The following is a 17,653-nucleotide window of genomic DNA, read 5'->3' on the forward strand; positions in this document are numbered from 1 at the left end:
TTAATGATTTTGCAAAGCCTGTGAGGTTACTTTTAATTCAGAGGTTAGAAATGGGCTCACCAAAGAGCTAATTAATCTTGATAGTCAATCAATATGTGTTTATTAAGCATTCATTATTGTCAGGCCTCCTGCAAAATGCTGAAAACACGAAGAAGGCAAAAACATGATCCTTGCCCTGCGAAGCTCTAGATCCAATGTGGGGGCTGGGACCTCTTACAACAGCTCTGCACAGACAAGATGGATCTAATGGACAGAGATACCTTTGTCGCTTTCTAGTCTCTCTTGAATGACTGCCTTGGAATCCCCTTCTTTCCAGTAGCACAGGATACACCCCACTCCTCTTACTACATGTTAGATTTAAGGCTGGAAAGGATCTTAGGGGCCTCCAGGACAACTCTGTCATTTGACATATCAAGAAACTGAGGGTCACTTGAGATTTTTGATGGGACTCATCCAGACTCACCCATGTGATTCTGGCTGGGGAAAGAGTTCAATTCAAATCCCCTGAACGTAAAGTTAGGGCTCTCTTTGTTTCCCGTCTTTTCTCCAGGACCCATTTAGACAGATGTCTGCCTTAGATTTAAAAACACCTTTTTTGCCACCACTTTAAATTGAATACACACTAACTCTGAAATGCTTCCTGTGGTCCCCTGCTTTAATCATGAGTCAGTTAACACTTGGAAATTTATTTGTTCCTGTTGGGAAATGGGTGTGGGCAGCGGGAGATTCAAAGACTTCAGTGTTATCATTGATTGTGTCTGATGGTGGATGTTGGGAGTGGAGGGGGAACTGCTCTGGTTGGCTCTGTCTTTCCCAATATTATTTTTGAGTTAGCTTCATTTCCCAGAAAAGGGGAGAGATTCTTTGAAGTTCTTGAAGGATGACTGATATTGGAGTCCATTCATTTGAAGAGGAGCAATGGTATTTTTTCTATCTCTGTTTATATGTGTTTGCAGGGCTTCTCCCCATAGAATACACATGCTTTTTGAAGGCAGTAAAATAACTCTTATCATAGAGCCTTGTATATAGTCAACACTTGATGAATCCTTTTTTTTTCCCCTTTCTTCTTTCTGTATCCCAGTACCCAGGACATAGAAGGCACTTAATAAATGCTTAGGAATGAATGGCTCTATTCAGTTCTATCTTTCCCTGTGCAGTCATCAATACCATTAACTTCAGCCATTTCTCTTGCTGTTATTGGCTCCTGTAACCTTCCTGCCTCTATTAACAATGTGACCAACAGCAGAGTAGTTCTACAAAGTGGGGTGCAGAGTGAGGGGTAAGGTAGGATGGGATGACATGTTTGGGGCTGAAGATAAAGATTCCAAAGTCAATGAAGGAGAAGTGTGGGGGCTGGACCAAGTGAAGCCCAGGCCCTGGACCTTAAATTCCAGTGCATCACCCAAAGATGAGTTGGCTGTATGGGAAGACCACTGGATAAAGACTTGAGTTCCAATCCCAGCTCTGTTAATATGGCCCATTACCCAGATGGAATTGCCTCAGGCCAGGTTTATTTACTGACATTGGCCATTTAGCAATGGGACTCAAAGACAGAGCCAAACAAAGACAACACAAGAGTTCTATGGAAAAAAAAAAAAAAACTGGAGAAGTGATTGTCCTTCGGGTTAGCAGAAGAAATTTAATTTTTTTGATAATGGAAGATTCTATTTGTGTTCTTACCAAATATACATGTAAATAGTGGTTTCTTATTTGTAAATTGTGCTACAAGGAGTAATCAGCTTTGGTTTTTTAATTTGTATAAACCAGCTCTTGTGGTTTATTTTTTCCTCCAATAAGAATGCAAACATCCAGAGAGTTCAGTCTGAAATGGTCCTTAAGAAGAAAAACAGCATTCTTCTTTTAGTGAAGGCTGCCTATGGAAGCCAAGAGCCTCTTGAGTTGGAAGCAATGGCTATACATGTACTTATATACGTGTGCATGTATGCATGTGTACAATTGTGCATGTAGCAGAAATCAGCCTCATATACATGGAGGAAAGGTCTTTATCGGTTCCTTCCTTTTGAAAATGAGGAAACATCGCTGAATGAAGATTGAGGCTATCCCACACTAAAGAAAGTGATCATTTTGACTCAAGGTTAGCCCATTTGCTTCCTTGAGAACAGAACGATAGAAAATCCCCAGTCTGGCCTTGAAGTCCTTCCATAATCTGAGCACAACCTTTAAATCTGGCCTTCCTTCACATCTCCCTCTTTATTCCAATCTAAACCAACCATTAGCTATTCCTCATGTAAGACATCTTGTCTCCAACCTCGTTTCCTAAGTAGGCTCCCACATCTGCCACACGCTCCATCCTTGTTTTTGTTCTGTAAATTCTCTAGTTTCCATTAAGGCAAAGTCCACATGCTTCCTCCCAGAAAAGATCTTTCCTTCTCCTCCCCTTAACATCCTCTCTCATTTTCTCTCAAAATCATATCCTACAAATTTGCATAGACTTTCATTCTCTGTGTGCTTATTTCTACAATAAGATATGAACTCCTTGAGAGAGAAGGCTGTTCTCTGTTTTATTTTGTGCCCCCCATACCCAGACCAGACCTTGCCCATGGTAAATTACAAGTGAATAGGAATAAAAATATCTAATTCTTTTTGTCATCTTTTTCTTCCTTTTAAAATGAATGTGCTGTAGTTGAGCAAAGGAAGGCTGGCTAGTTCACTGTCTTATACATAACCCTTAAAGAAAGGTCTTTTTAATTGAAATAGACTGGATGGAGCTCATCTAGATTGAGGCTATCAAAGCTCTCCAAAAAAATCCTGAGCTAAGCCTTTCTTAAGATAAACGTGTGTCTGGCTTCCTTCAAATCTCACCTATGTGCTGAAGTCCCCCTCAAACCAGGGCTTGCTTTCGAGTCATTAACTCCAATTTATCTTGTCTATAGCTCGTTCCAATATGGTTGTTTGCGTGTTGTCTCCCTACATTAGACTGTGAAATCCTGGAGGGAAGGGATCATCTTTCATGTTTCTTTGTATTCCCATTACTTAGCCCCGTCCCTGGCTCACAGAAAAGCTTTAATCTTAATTGGTTGACAACAGACTTACTAGTATGTGTTTATTCACTGTGGGGTGCTGGCCCCTGGAAAACATCTGAAGTAGAAAAAAAGGGTTCACCTACTAAGGGGTCAAAACATTTTGGAGGAAGCGACATTGCCCAGTCAAGGGAATCCTGCCAAGGCCAGCTAGATGGTGCAATTGATAGAGCAACGGCCCTGAAAGCAAGAGGACCTGGTCTCAGATACTTAACGATTCCTAGCTGTGTGACCCTGGGTACTTAACCCCAATTATCTCACCAAAAATATTAGGGATCATTGAGGTTGTTGTTTTTTAAGATATACACTTTAAGGAGATGACAACTTCTTTACTACAAACAATTTATGATCTCTTTGTGAGTGGGGACTGTCTTTTGCCTGTTAAGCATATTGCTTAAGAAATGCTTGTTGGGTGACTTGATTAAGATTACTAAATATTTAGGTTTCCTTTCCATATTAATGGCAGTGGAAGGAGTTGAAGACACTTTCGGGACACCCAGGATGTTCCATGTCATTTTAAGTGTCCTGATTGTGGTGAAAAGCGAAAGAACCTGAAATCTTCCCAGATACCCTTGTGTCTGCAGAATTCAAATTGTAGGTAGAGGCCAAACCCTCTATCTGAGGATTCACTTTGTTTTTGATGGCCATGGGAATGAATTCCTCGACACTACAAGAGTTCAGAGATTATGTGGTGCTCTTATGTGTATCCTCAGCACCCAAACAGGTATCAGATAATTAAGTACTGAATGAATGAGTCCCTAGAGTAAAATAGTGGACATTTTCATTTTGCCAAAGGAAACTTTGTGATGAGAAGAGGATTTGGGAGTTAGAGGGCCTAAGTTGGTGACCTATGTGACTGTGGACAAGCCCTTAATTTTCCTGGACCTCAGTTTCTTCATGTAAAATGAGAACATTAACCTAGATCCCAGAGCTTGAGCTGAAAGACTATCTAGTCTAATTGCCCCATTTTCAGATAAAGAAACTGAGATCCAGAGTTGTCCAAAAACTGAAACTCAAGGTTACTATCTAAGACAAGATTTAAACCCATCTTAACTTCAGATCTAGAGACTTATCCTGTATTCTGGTTTTACACATGATGCTGGGATAGCTAGGTGCTGTAGTGGATAGAATACAAGCCTGAAATCAGGAGGACCTGAGTTCAAATCTGGCCTCAGACACTTAACACTTCCTAGCTGTGTGACCCTGGGCAATTCACTTGACCCTAATTGCCTCAGCAAAAAAACCAAATAAATAAATAAATAAATAAATAAATAAATAAATAAAGTAAACTGATGCTGCTGTAACATCAATGCTCCATAGATACAGGTTCAAAAAAGAGAAGAATTCAATGATGTCATGAAAGCCTCCACAGAAGAATGCCAGTTCCATACAGGCCGTTTGCTTTGCAGGAAAAACAAGAAATATTTGCATTAAATATAATTGGAAGGTCTATAGAGCCATGTGCTGACCTCATGGTTGTGTGCCTGTGAAATCTGGGCAGTGCACCAGTGCCAAGCCAGGAAACTGGATCGCTTCCCTTTGAACTGTCTTAGGAAGATTCTGAAGATCCCCTGGCAGGATCGGGTACCAGACATGGAGGTCCTTTCTCAAGCTAAATAAATAGCTAAGCATTCAAACTCTACTGCAGAGAGTGCAACTCCATTGGGCTGGCCACATTGTTCAAATGGTAAATGTATGCTTGTCCAAAAGACTATTTTATGGAAAACTAACACAGGACAAGTGCTCACCAGGTGGTCAGAAAAAGGAATACAAGGACACTCTCAAGGTTTCTCTTAACTTTAGAATCAATTATATGCCATGGGAGACACTGGCATAGGATCACCTGGCATGGTGGGCCCTCATCAGAGAAGGTGCCGTTCTCTATGAACAAAGCAGAATTGAATTAGCTCAGAAACCTGAGATGGGCAAAGTTAGAGAAGCCACCCCAAATGTTCAAAGGGACTATTTGTGTCCACCTGTGGCAGAGCATTCTGAGCTTGTACTGGTCTGATCAGCCAGAGTTGGACACATTACCTTGACTCTAACATAATGATGCCATTTTGATCCTCTTTGAGAAAAAGGGACAACATCCAATCTAACCAAACATAAGAAGGCTCATGGCCCCTAAAATGTGTAGGGCAAGAAAGCCTTCAGTAAGAAATGACACTGGGGCAGCAAGATAGTGGATAGATAACAGTGGACAGAGCACCAGCCCTGAAGTCAGGAGGACCTGAATTCAAATCTGGCCTCAGACACTTAACACTTTTTAGCTGTGCGACCTTGAGCAAGTCACTTAACCCCAATTGCCTCAGCAAAAAACAAACAAACAAACAAATAAATAAATGACATCCAGTATGTCTCCCCAAACAGACTGCAAGCTCATTGAGGTCAGGGACAGTCTCTGTTTGTCTTTGTGTCTCTAGCACTTAGAAGAACAGTTCCTGGATAGAGCAGATGTCTAATGAATCTTTGTCGATTGATTGATGGCTTGGTTTATCATAAAGTAAACAGAGAAATGTTACTGATAGATAAGAAAGTAAGGCTGATTAAATTGGCTGGGTTAAAGACACATGCACTTTGTGGAGAAGTCAAGGGGAAGATTCCTTCAGAGAGATATCTCCTAATGGCCCATCTCACACTGAAACTCCAACTGTGGTTTTTAATCTTTATATGCACAAATGAAGATTACGAGGAAATAACCAATTAATTTCAGAAAGATTATGCATGAAAATTATTCTTTTCTTCTTATTGTCAAAACTTATCCAGACTTTCTGGTCAGATCAGCTGACTGAAGAGTTAATAACTAGAAGACAGAAAAATTCTGGGGTCAGTGCTAAGATTCCAAGGTATTCATGCAAAACAATAATTCTGGTATCACTGCTAGGATTCTAACAGAGTTTTTCGAAATACTCATTACCCAGATGTCAACACAATGAGCTGATAGATGTGATACTTTGCCCATTTTCTGTATGTAGAATTAATCTGTGCTGCAGATGACTGACAGCCAGGAGTCTGCATCCAGAGATATGATTCACAGGAGTCTGGGTGATTCATACCTTGCTCTGAACTGGGGAGCTAATTCAAATGTACAACACCTCTTAATTTCAAAGTATCTCCCATAGGGGAAGGGAGAGAAAGGTACAGAGTGTTCAGATAAGGGCTCTTCACTAAAACCCTTCTCATTCTACTGTATATGGAAGTACATTGGAATTGATGCTGATTTTCTAATGCTTGGCCAAGCAGACCCTCCCAAACAGCCCGATTTATTTACATAAAGTAAAGGCTGATTCCTTTCTCTTTTAACAAATGTAAGTGATCCATTATTTAAATTATACTCTGCTTTTCATTACATGCATGAGTCAGCTACTAATGATTCCCTAAGATACTTGACTCTATATTTTACAAATCACCATTAAGAGAAGTTATTATTTCTCAGGTCCTATCTCATTACATTTCCCGGCTCTATCTTCTGTTTGTTTGGGTCATTTGCATGTAGAAGAACAGCCGAGTTGCCCACGCTTGTGACTTCAGCCAAAGAGCGGAGATGAATCATGGAAAAATGGGTCCTTACCATGGTTGTGGACTTCACGTAGACGTTGTCTTTTAGATGGCATTTTCCGTCATTTGGCACCACGATCCCTGCAAGTTTGCTGTCAAGGGCAAGGTGAGAAGTCTGATCTGTCATCACAAGAAGCAATCTTTTAGCTTCCTTGCGCCAACCAATATGACTCTGAAGTAAAAATAAACATGCAATCAGACCTGAGCAAACCACTTAGGATCTGTGCTATGAACCTTAGCTTTATATAGATCTAATTAATGATACTGGGTCATGAGAACTGCTGAATGGGTGAGGAAATAAAAAACCACTGGTACTTCATCCTATCATTTATATTTAATTGTATATTTCCTTTTTGAATCTTTATTTTTTAAACAAATTCAGCAGTTGGATTTCATGGTAAAAAAAGCTGGCTTTTCTTTAATGTTTTAAAATTTATTTAAAAAGAAAAACACACTCAAGATTATACTTTGGAAGATAAAAACAATATACAGATCCATTGGAGTTGAGGTCCTAATTCCAAATCATCTTTGGATCGATAGACCGGAAGCACTTTGAGAGGAGAAAATAATTTTCTTTTTGTCATCGTATCCCCAACATCAAAAGAAAAACTTAACACAGACTGGGCAATTAACAAATCTAATTGATAATTGATTGTTACTAGTGTAGACTTGGTAATCCTATTCTTGACTTCTGGCTCTAATTATTTCTCTGTATAGCCAAGAATAACTAACTCATTTGATTTCTTGAATTTTTTTCATCTGTAAAATGGGGCCAATGATATTTATAAATATTTATAAAACCAGAAGCACAGTGTGCTGTGAAGAAAGTGTTTTAAGAAGGATAAAACACTATGTAAAAGTGAGTCACTTTTAATGACTTTGAAAAGTCACACTGTGCCTATGGCAACCATCCTGGAAGGGCAAGTTAGTAAATACTTGGATGAGTTAGAATCCCCAAAGTTCTTGAACTGTGAGGTACAATTTAATAAGCAAAAGCCAAATAAAACAGACAGTTGAGATGCACATAAGAGACACACCTCTATTAGCTGGGACACAGCTAGAAGGAAATGTGATGGGGACTCCATCAGGAGCTAAAAGGAATCCCAAGACTAAGAGCTGTCCCTTGGCTTACATGAGTTCTCAATGTGTGTGTTTCAAGATGTTTCTAAGTTTGAGCCCACTCCTCACAGGGGCTTTTTTGTATGTGTTGGAAAGAAAAAAAATGACTCACATGGGGTCAGCTTTAGAGTTTGAATCTACTTTTTTCAGGGACTTGTGTGCAGATGGGGAAAACGTGGCCTGTTCTGATTTTGTGAAGAATATGTTTGCAGTTCTGCCCTTAGAATCTGGGCACAAAGGGCCCAGAGTCAGAGGCAGAGAACCCAGGCTTGAATATTAGCTCTGTCACTTACTAACTATATGACCCTGGGCAACCACCACAAGCTTTGGTTTGTTGATCTGTGAAGGGAGCGGATTTAATGTCTTCTTATGTCACTTTCAGCAAGAAATCTAAGACCTGTTTGTTGTTCAATCATGTCAGCTGTGTCCAAGTTTTGTGACCCCTTTTTGGGTTTTCTTTGCAAAGATACTAGAGTTATTTGCCATTTCATTCCCCAAGTCATTTTACAGATTAGGAAACAGAAATGATTTGTCCAGGGTCACATAAGTATTAATTGAGTCTAGATTTGAACTCAGGAAGATGATTCTTCTTACTTTCAAACATGATACTCTATCCACTATAACACCAGTAAATATGTTTGTTTCTGGCTCAGTATTAGAGAGATATTAATTGGTAAATGATATCATGGACCTCACTGGATAAGGGCTTATAAGAAATATCATTATAAGCCCTCAGATTTCCCCTTAAAACTCAGAGAAGAGTAGTCTGTCATCTGTAAGGACTTAACTTCAAAAGTAGCAGAGTGAGCAAGAGGGCGAAGGGCACATCAAAAGAATTGAATTAGATACAAAGGTCTTTTTCAGTATATTGAATGTTATTTTTTTAAATCTCCAATGTATTCCAAATAATTTTCATTTCATTAGAGTTGGCCCAGTCTGTGACACCTTATTAACTCTGAATTCACACTTTCTACCTTTGGCTCAATGAAAAAAACATTCTGAAATCAACCTGATCATTGAGAGTTTTGCCATCACTGATTATTCAGACATCCCTTTACCTGGCAAACTGCCGCCTGGAGCATGGCGTCAAAACCGCCTTCGGGTGTATCGATATTCCCTGAGATTTTCTGTCTGTCAACCGCTCGCTCGAACTCCGTGATGTTCTCTGTCAGAGACAGCACGTGAATGTAGCCATGAGGTGGCATGCAATCTAAATTGTAATCGCTGCACGGGAAGACAAAACATGGGGTTAGCTTCTTCTCTGCTTTCAAAAATGCTTTGTGAGTAACAACTATGGGGATGAGGAGGTCAACAGTCCCAATTTTCCATTAATTACAATTTTTTTGCATTTTTTATTAAAGCTTTTTATTTACAATATTAATTACATTTTGAAGGAAGAAAACCTATGTTGGAAAATCCTTAATAGACAGAATACAATATTGTTGAATGTTCTTATTTAGAAATAAACACCCAATGGGATAAATGGAGAGATATCGGAACTCTGACAATTATAAGAGCAGTGATAATTTCTCTGGGCCAAACGTAATCACTCGATTGAAACCACTTCATACAGTCTGGCAAAGATTTCTTCAATACCAATGGGTAGGTACAGCTTTCTCTTAGTGTGGATACTATACCCATTTATGGGGATCGCAGCTCCTGCTTGCCTTAGGCCAGGGTCTACATGAGTTAGGGTATCAGTGCATGAAATTCAAGGGGAGTGTATTTCTCTCACTCTGTGTGTGTTTGTATGTATGAGACAGAGAGAGACAGAGAGACAGAGAAAGAGAGAGATCTATTTATAACAGGAATTCGTAACTTAGCTGTAAATTTTAAAAATACATATATTTTGAAAAGTATATTTCAATATAATTTTATCTTTTATAAATCTGAAATTATTCAATTAAAAACATTATTCTAAGAAGGAGTCCATAGGCTTCACTAGACTACCAAGACCAGAGGGCCATGATGGATAGAGTGAGAGACCTGGAATCAAGAAGACTGATCTTTCTGAGTTCAAAACTGAAGTCAGACACTAGCTATGTGCCTCTGGACAAGTCACTTCATCTTGTTTGCCTCAGCTTCCTGTTCTGTAAAATGAGCTGGAGAAGAAAATGCCAAACCACTCCAGGATCTCTGCCAAGAAAACCCCAAATGGGGTTAGGAAGAGGTGGACACGATTTAAAAAGACTGAATAAAAACAAGATATCTATGAGTATATATGTATATGAAATCATATTTCTGTTTATAACACATTGTGAAAACAAATATATGTATATAAAATATGCATGGATGTTTAGTGCACCCAAATGCAATATATTTGTTGAATGTGCATATAAACATATGAGCTAATATATAGATGGCTTGTGGGCACATGCATACAACACATATATGTATGTATATATACACATATGTCACACACATATATAATGCCATATATACATATATGGTATATATGCATGTGGTATATCGGTATAATCTGTAGCCATATGTATGCATATTCATATATTTATACATATATGCAGGTATTTGTTCATAATTTACTTATATGAATATACACATATATCTACATAACAACAATATATATATATATGTATGTGCATATGTTATATATGTTATTTTATATAGAGAGATATAATCATAGATCTGGGGTTCTAAAATATTTGTGAATATCATGACCCCCTGAATTTGTCAGTTTCTTAAAGCCTATGACTGCCTTCTTAGAAGACTTTTTTAAATGCATGAAATTTTTAAAAATAGATTTACAAATTTAACAAATTCTAATAAACTTTACTTATTTTTCTATCTATTTGTCCGTCTGTCTGTCTATATCTATCTACAGACCAAGTTAAGAACTCTTGCTATGGATAGAGTATATAAACTTCAGTGACTTGCATTAGGTCACAATCCTAGCAAGAGAGGCAGGATTTGGATCCAGGTCTTCCTGCTTTCAAAGCCATCCCTCCATCCTTTGTGCCTGTTTCTATTTTTGAAAAGCAGAATGGCAGCAATAACATCAATACTGCGAGTATTCTGTGGAGCACCTGAACCAGCCCCATAGCTACCTACCTTGGCCCTCCCCCCAGCATCATGCAACTTGGTCACACCCCAGGTACCTGCACTGGTTGTGGATTCTGCCAGGGTGGATGCTAATATAGGGAGACACTGTTTTATCAACGTAGGATCCAAATCCGAGTCGAAAGTCGTGGGAAAAAGGTGCCATTTTCTGAGATAAGTCATTTCCAACCGAGTTTAGTTTTTCGATATTATTGTGCATGGAGGCTGAGACATCAACGAGATAATAAAGATCCACAGGGTATTTCTGTAGGGGGTGGATTTTCAGCATAAAACTAGCTTCAGCTCCTAATTGAAGGGAAAAAAAATACGTATGTTCATGTAATCTTTCTTTTTTAACATCTGAATACTTATTGGGGGACATTGTCAAGTGGACTGCATAAGTTCTTAAACTGAAGTATCTTTAATAACTTCATGGGGTTCGCTTATCCAACAAATAAATTATGATGTCATTTAAAGAAGTTGTTATAAATGTCCCCAATGTATTTGCCCAACTCTCCTGTCTGCAAGTGGATTTTTCTCAATCACCTGTGGAAAGCATTTCATGTGAACTCCCATTGGTTTCCCAGAAATCATGGTATGTTAGGCAATGTGTGGGGATGAAAATAGTCATCACTCTTCTGATTTGTGACACCATTCCTGGCAGACCAGCAAAGCTTCTATGCTCAAACACATCTCTGCTGAGCTAGACTCATGCTATCATGGAGAATTTTTCCTTTTAGAGTCCTAAAATAAGATTAATCATGTTTCTCTCCTCTTCAAGAATCCTTAGGGGCTCCCTATTGTCTTTAGGACAAAATAATTTCTCATAGCTTCATAGCTAAAGCCATTTGCAATCTGGTTCCCTTTATCCTTTTCCCAAATTTATTGAACATTACTTCCTTTCATGTACTCTCTGTTCCAGTCAAACTGGCTTACTTAGGATCCTTGAACTTGGCAGTGCATCTTCTAGTCATCATAAAGTTTTATATTCCACCATTAAAGAGTTTTTGCTTTAGGCTATGTGAACAAACCCTGTCTATTCAATGAGTATTTATTAAGTGGCTAAAAGGGGGCCAATAGATAACATAACGAATAGAGCTGTGGACCTGAAGTAAAGAAGAGTTGAGTTCAAATGCAGGCTCAGACATTTACTAGCTGTGTGACCCTCAGCTATTCACTTGACCTTGTTTGCCTCAGTTCCTCGTGTATAAAATAAGCTGCAAAAGGAAGTGGCAAATCACTCTAGTATCTTTGCCAGGAAAATCCCGAATAGGGCCCCAAAGAATTGAGCATGATTGAAACGACTGAACAGTAACAACAACACTGACCTATGAATCACCAATTTCCCTGGTTATAGTGTATCCCTGTCTGTTCATTAAAGGAATCCCCTAAGGACTTCTACAAAGTATTGCTTCAGTCTTCCAATTGTTGTACATGATTGAAAATCATAACATGAGTTCTTTGTTTTAAAATTTGCATCATACTTTAATAGAAAGAAATTTTGAGCCTGAGGACTTGGATTTAAATCTTGGAACTCTTATTTCCATGCTAACTCTAACTTTCTGACTTCAACCCTAATTCCACTTACTATCCATGTGACTTTGGGAAAATCATTTCTGTCATCTGTGCCTCAGTTTCACAGTCTCACAGACTGGTACTAGATTTGAAAGCTGGAAGGGATCATAATGAACATCAAATCTAATTCATCTCTGAAAGGAGACCCCATTGTCATATGGACAACTGATTATCTAAGCCAACTTGAAGACCTTCAATGACAAGAACACTACCAGTTATAGAGGCAGCCCATTCTCTGTTTGGAAAGCTCTAATTATCTGAGGGTATTTCATGATAAGGAAATTGAGATCTGCTACACCTGGAGCAATAAAAATCTGCATTAAATCTTCCCTCAGACACTTATCTGCTGTGTGATCCACATAACAAACTACATGACCTCTCTGGACTTCCCTTTCCTCAAGTATAAAGGAGAAACAATAGGACCTACCTCACATGGTTTTTGTAGCATCAAATAAAATAATATAGAAAGTATTTGTCTCTTCTTCTCTCTCTCTTCCTCGTTTCTCTCTTTCCTTCCCTTTCTCTTCCTTTTATCTGGTTATTGTCACTATTCTTCTTGTTCTTCTCTTCCTCTTCCTCCTTTTTTCTCCTTCCCCTTCTCCTCTCATTCTTTCTCCTACTCTTATTCCTCCTCCTCTTCCCTCTCCTCCCCTTTCTTTTCTTCTTCCTCTACCATCATTCATCTTGTTACTTTGTCTTTGTATCCCCAAACTCTCTAGGGCGATAAGTTGTAGAGAAAGTATAAATCTATTTTGATATAAAAATGAAAATTAAATAACCATAAAATTCCTATCCCTATTCCTCATTTCTATTGATGATTCCTGAAACCAAATGTGCCTAAAATTTATCAATTGAATGATTGAAAAAAATCATAAAGTTCCAGTAAACTTCTACTCTTACCTTTTTTGACCTTGAAAACTACAAGTGTCATGTGCTAGCAGACCGAAGATGTTCTTTGGGTTCCCCTGATTTCCACATACAAATTATTAATTGGGGCTATAATGTGAATGACTGGTTTGCTCTAAATTATCAGTGCTTCCTAGAAATGACTGCTAAGGTTCTCTTAACTCCAAGGCTTCAATCTTTTGTCATGGTTAGTGCTGCCACAAAGTGGAATGGGAAAGCTTCCTGGAGTCTTTCAGAAGAGGTGGGAGGCCTTCTTATCACATAGCTTCAAAAAGGATACCTTTTCACATCTGGGTTGAACTAGATCACATTTAGGTTAGTTCCTCCCAGCACTAAGATTCTGATTATTGAAGATTTTACTTTTTTGTGATCATGATCCAGAAGTTTAGATATTCAGATGGAAACTCTCCTAAACTTAATATATTATTAAATTTTCAAAATGTCAAAATGTCAAAGTCTTGGTCAGATTATTTTCTCTATTTCTTGAACTCTGAGTGACATTACAACACTAGAAGCTTAGGAAAATATAACCAATTCAATAGATATTTATTGAATTCTCCATTATGAGCATGCCATTTTGCTAGGCAATGGTGATGTCATTTGAGAGTTAGGGAAGAGCAATGGGCACAACTCGATAGTGAATACTTAGAATACAAAATACTCACTCTAGAGTTATCCCTTACTTTAAGTAAAACATTTGGGAGATCCCCAGCAGAATCAGAGGATCTCACCCAACCTCTCTACTTGGCCAAGAATTTTCCCTACAATGCATCTCACAAGTGGTCTTTTGCCCTGGTTCAGAGTCCCAAGGGAGCCTCTTAAAAGTCATGGCAGCTGATGTAATATCCGATGCACATTTTCCACTGTTGATGGGGTTCTTCAAGTAAACAACAATTAAGTAATTAATTCTAAGTTTGAGTACATTTGGTCAATATATTCTAAAAATATTCTAGTAGGAAGTAATATGTGGATGACTAGTGTAATTGGATGGGAAAACCCACTGTCATCTATCCTTTATCCACTTTCTAATCTATCTCATTTTTTCTTAAAAATGCTATGGTTGGATGGGAAGAAAACATTGATTGTTTAGGCAGAAGATCTAGATTTGAATCCTAGCTCAGATACGTTTTCTTTACGTGATTCTGAGCAAATGATTTAACTTTTCCTGGTCTCAGTTTCTTCAACTGCAAAGAAGAGGGGTAGTAGTAAATTCTATGATCTTTAATCTTTAATGTCTAAGATCTAACTCTAAATCTATGATTTAGATGCATAGATCACCTACAAAATCACTACCATCACAACGATATTTAAGATAGAGACATGACATTCATGAAAGAATGTCAAAAGGAAGAGCCAGTGCACGTCAGGGTTCTCACAAATCATAGACTGAGAGTTTCAGGGGTCAGCAGACTTGACCAAACAGCCCAAGGAGGCCACAAGACACAAAAGGTGAAGATTTTCTGATTTTGTTGGGTGTGCTGGTGTATATCTGTAATCCTGGCAATCGAGGAAGCTGAGGCTGGTTGATTGCTTGAGCAAGGGAGTTCTGAGCTGCAATTGGGATATCAATTGGGTGTTGGGAATATATCTAGCACCAATATGGTAAAGCCTTGTGTGTAAAGGGCCACCAGGCTTCCTAAAAGAAGGTAAACTAATCCAGGATGGAAAGAATGGAGCAAGTAAATGCTTGGGTGATGATCAGCAGTAATACTGAGCCAATTACCAGTCTAGGTAGGATAAAAATTTTACAAAATCCAATCTATTCAAACTCTCTTTATAGATGAAATGACTAGAGCCTAGGGAGTTTAACTGGCTTAAATTCACACATGTAGGGAAGGTGAGAAAAGGAAAGTAATGGCTCTTCTTTAAGAACCATGAGAATAGGAATATGTCAAAATTACATTTGACTTATGAAGGAAAAAGAAACAGGGTAGGATGATGAAAGGTCCCAATCTTACATCCCAAAAGTACCATTTGGAAAAGTAGGGGATATTCAGTCAAGAAGAATCAAGACTCGAGGAAGGATTGGCAGCTAAAGGACTGTCTCTGAAAAGGAATCAGACGTACTCCTTTTGGCTTCTGAGGGCAAAACTAGAAGCACTGGAAAGAAATAACCAAAACTGAAGTTCAAGGTCATGTCAAGAAAAAGGCCAAGAACCAGAACTGACCCAGAGCACGGGACTCCCTGCACTGGTGGAATCAGTGGGTCTTTTTTCCCACTTAGTCAGTAGCAGGATGGCTGCTAGGGTCTCTTCCAAATCTGACATACTTTAGACTTTAGGATAATGGATTTTGACCTCAGCAGGATGATCCAGATAAGTCATGGAACCTCTTCTTTTTTAATTGGGGAAACTGAGAACTAGACAGATGAAGTGACATCCAAGTGACACATGGTAAGATTTGAACCAAGTCCCCTGACTCTATATCCAGTGTGTTTTGTAGTGTACCATTATGCCAGATTCATAGAAGAGGAAGAACAATTGGCACACGGGACCACAATCAATAACTGCTATCTCTCTCCAGGCCATGGCATCATACCAAGCTTAAGGGATCTTGTATATTCTGTCCAGCTCTTCAGGGAACTCTGAGCATCCTGAGCATCTATTAGATAGCCCTTCAATATCTCTACATCTAATACTCATTACATAGGATGAAAGATGCCCTTTCAAATAAATGGAGCTGAGTAATAAAATGGAGGTCTAAAGATCTGAATGGCTAAAATCAAAGTCCAGAAGATCAAGATTGCTGTGGAAGATATTTGTTTGTGGGCAAATAAAAGAAACTTAAATTCTAACATCACTAGATAATCTGTCTTTATGAGTTTTCTTTTCCCTCTCTCATTTTTAAGAATCTTCATGTTAATATAAGGACAGTACTGGATGTCTTACACGGCTCTGCATTTAAATACAAAATTTAATTTATGTTTTAACATAGATAATTCATACAACATGAGCTGGTTTTTATGAAGTAATTTAATGCCTAAATCAAAAGAACCTTTGGATTTTTAAAACTACTTGAATTCTTTAAGATCACTATCTTCTTGTGTAGGAGAAGACCTGGATTGTACAGAAAGTAATAGAGAGCCAGGATGACCAGATGGATGTAATATTACCCTGTGCAAAAAGATAGGAAGGAACAGAGGTAGAAAGGAACAGAGAAAAGAGTTGGGAGAATCATCCAAGTGGGAACATGTGGGCAACCTCTTGTGCCTTAGTTTCCCCAAATGTAAAATTAGATGATTCTAGGATTCCTTACAAATTTACATCTATGATTCCATGATCCAAGATGATAGAAGCTATCCCAGGAAGAGAAGGAAAATTCTCAATGAATTCCTGCACTCAATGGTAATTATTTCTCAAATCTTAGAAGGTTGACTTGGTGAAAGGTCAAGAAAGAAGGGGGATGCAATCAGCTCACAAAAAATGGCCAAATGAGGTGACTACTTCATAATCTGATGTAAATGGTGATAAGCTTACCTGCCTTAAATATAACATTATATTCATCTCATTATATTTACCATGTCTAAACCTCCGATCTGACACAAAAGTCCAGAAATGAGATCAGTCCTTTGGACAAAGATCTCCCCATTGCTGAGGGGAAATGCAATCAGTCAGGCATGCCCAAGTGGATTTAGGAAAGACCTTTTCCTCTTCATGGTCAATGGGTACATTGAATAAAGCTTTCTATATACTTTGAACACAGAGTTCAGACTTGAAAGAGACTTTAGAACTCATCTAGTCCAATTCCACTATTTTATGAATGGGGAAACTGATCCCAAGAGAGGGGAGGTAATTTACTCACTTAAGTCACAGAAGCAGGATTCCAAATATCACTCAAAAACTTTTCTTCTTTCCAAAAACCTTTCCATTGCTCATTGCTGAGCAATGAGGATCCGGGATGACACATGGACAACCCCATTATAATATTTCTAGGAAGTTGATATAGCTTCTGCTCCCTAGTATATCTAGAAACTATTCAGCCATCATCACTAATCAATTCTTGTTTTTTAAAACATGAACACTTGAGAAAGTATTAGCTTATCAGAATATTTAAGCTGTCAACCAACAAAGCCCTGAGGGAAAAGGACACAGGTTGGGAAAGCTTTGATGGATGACAGGGACAATTTGGGAGCAACAGGAGGCAGGGTTAAGAAACAAAATAAATACTTCCCAAAATTCATGTGGGGATTTAGCCACATCCCTGTTATTCCCAGTCTGTCTGGGGCCAAATGAAGCCAAATATAATCCAGTTGCGATGAGTGATGAGCAGCTGTTTTGTGTTAACATTGTCTGAGAAGAGACTGGGAACTTCAGGGGGAAAAAAAAGCCTGAAAGAGCAGGTGGCTTCATGGGTAAGGCTTGATGGGAGACTGAGTCTGCCTAATGATGCTGCCTAAG

The 17,653-nt window shown here is 38.6% G+C and overlaps 1 protein-coding gene and 1 long non-coding RNA gene across 4 annotated transcripts in view; one reads left to right on the plus strand and one right to left on the minus strand.

The window, feature by feature from the left end:
* The window catches only part of LOC116419619, a 151,910-nt gene extending 145,292 nt beyond the window's left edge, over window positions 1–6,618 (plus strand). Inside the window, exon 5 of the long non-coding RNA XR_004229871.1 lies at window positions 6,538–6,618. This is a non-coding gene — a long non-coding RNA (uncharacterized LOC116419619). The remainder of the gene's footprint in view (window positions 1–6,537) is intronic.
* The window catches only part of ITGB8 (integrin subunit beta 8), a 106,104-nt gene that overhangs the window by 38,293 nt on the left and 50,158 nt on the right, over window positions 1–17,653 (minus strand). For all 3 annotated transcript variants that reach the window (XM_031940655.1, XM_031940654.1, XM_031940656.1), the window contains exons 4-6: window positions 10,835–11,081; window positions 8,777–8,942; window positions 6,613–6,771 (exon numbers count right to left, since the gene is read on the minus strand). In XM_031940655.1, coding sequence (XP_031796515.1) covers window positions 6,613–6,771; window positions 8,777–8,942; window positions 10,835–11,081 — 572 coding nt within the window. The remainder of the gene's footprint in view (window positions 1–6,612; window positions 6,772–8,776; window positions 8,943–10,834; window positions 11,082–17,653) is intronic.

Source organism: Sarcophilus harrisii, chromosome 5 (genome assembly GCF_902635505.1).
Source record: "Sarcophilus harrisii chromosome 5, mSarHar1.11, whole genome shotgun sequence".
In the NCBI taxonomy this organism is placed as follows: domain Eukaryota; kingdom Metazoa; phylum Chordata; class Mammalia; order Dasyuromorphia; family Dasyuridae; genus Sarcophilus; species Sarcophilus harrisii.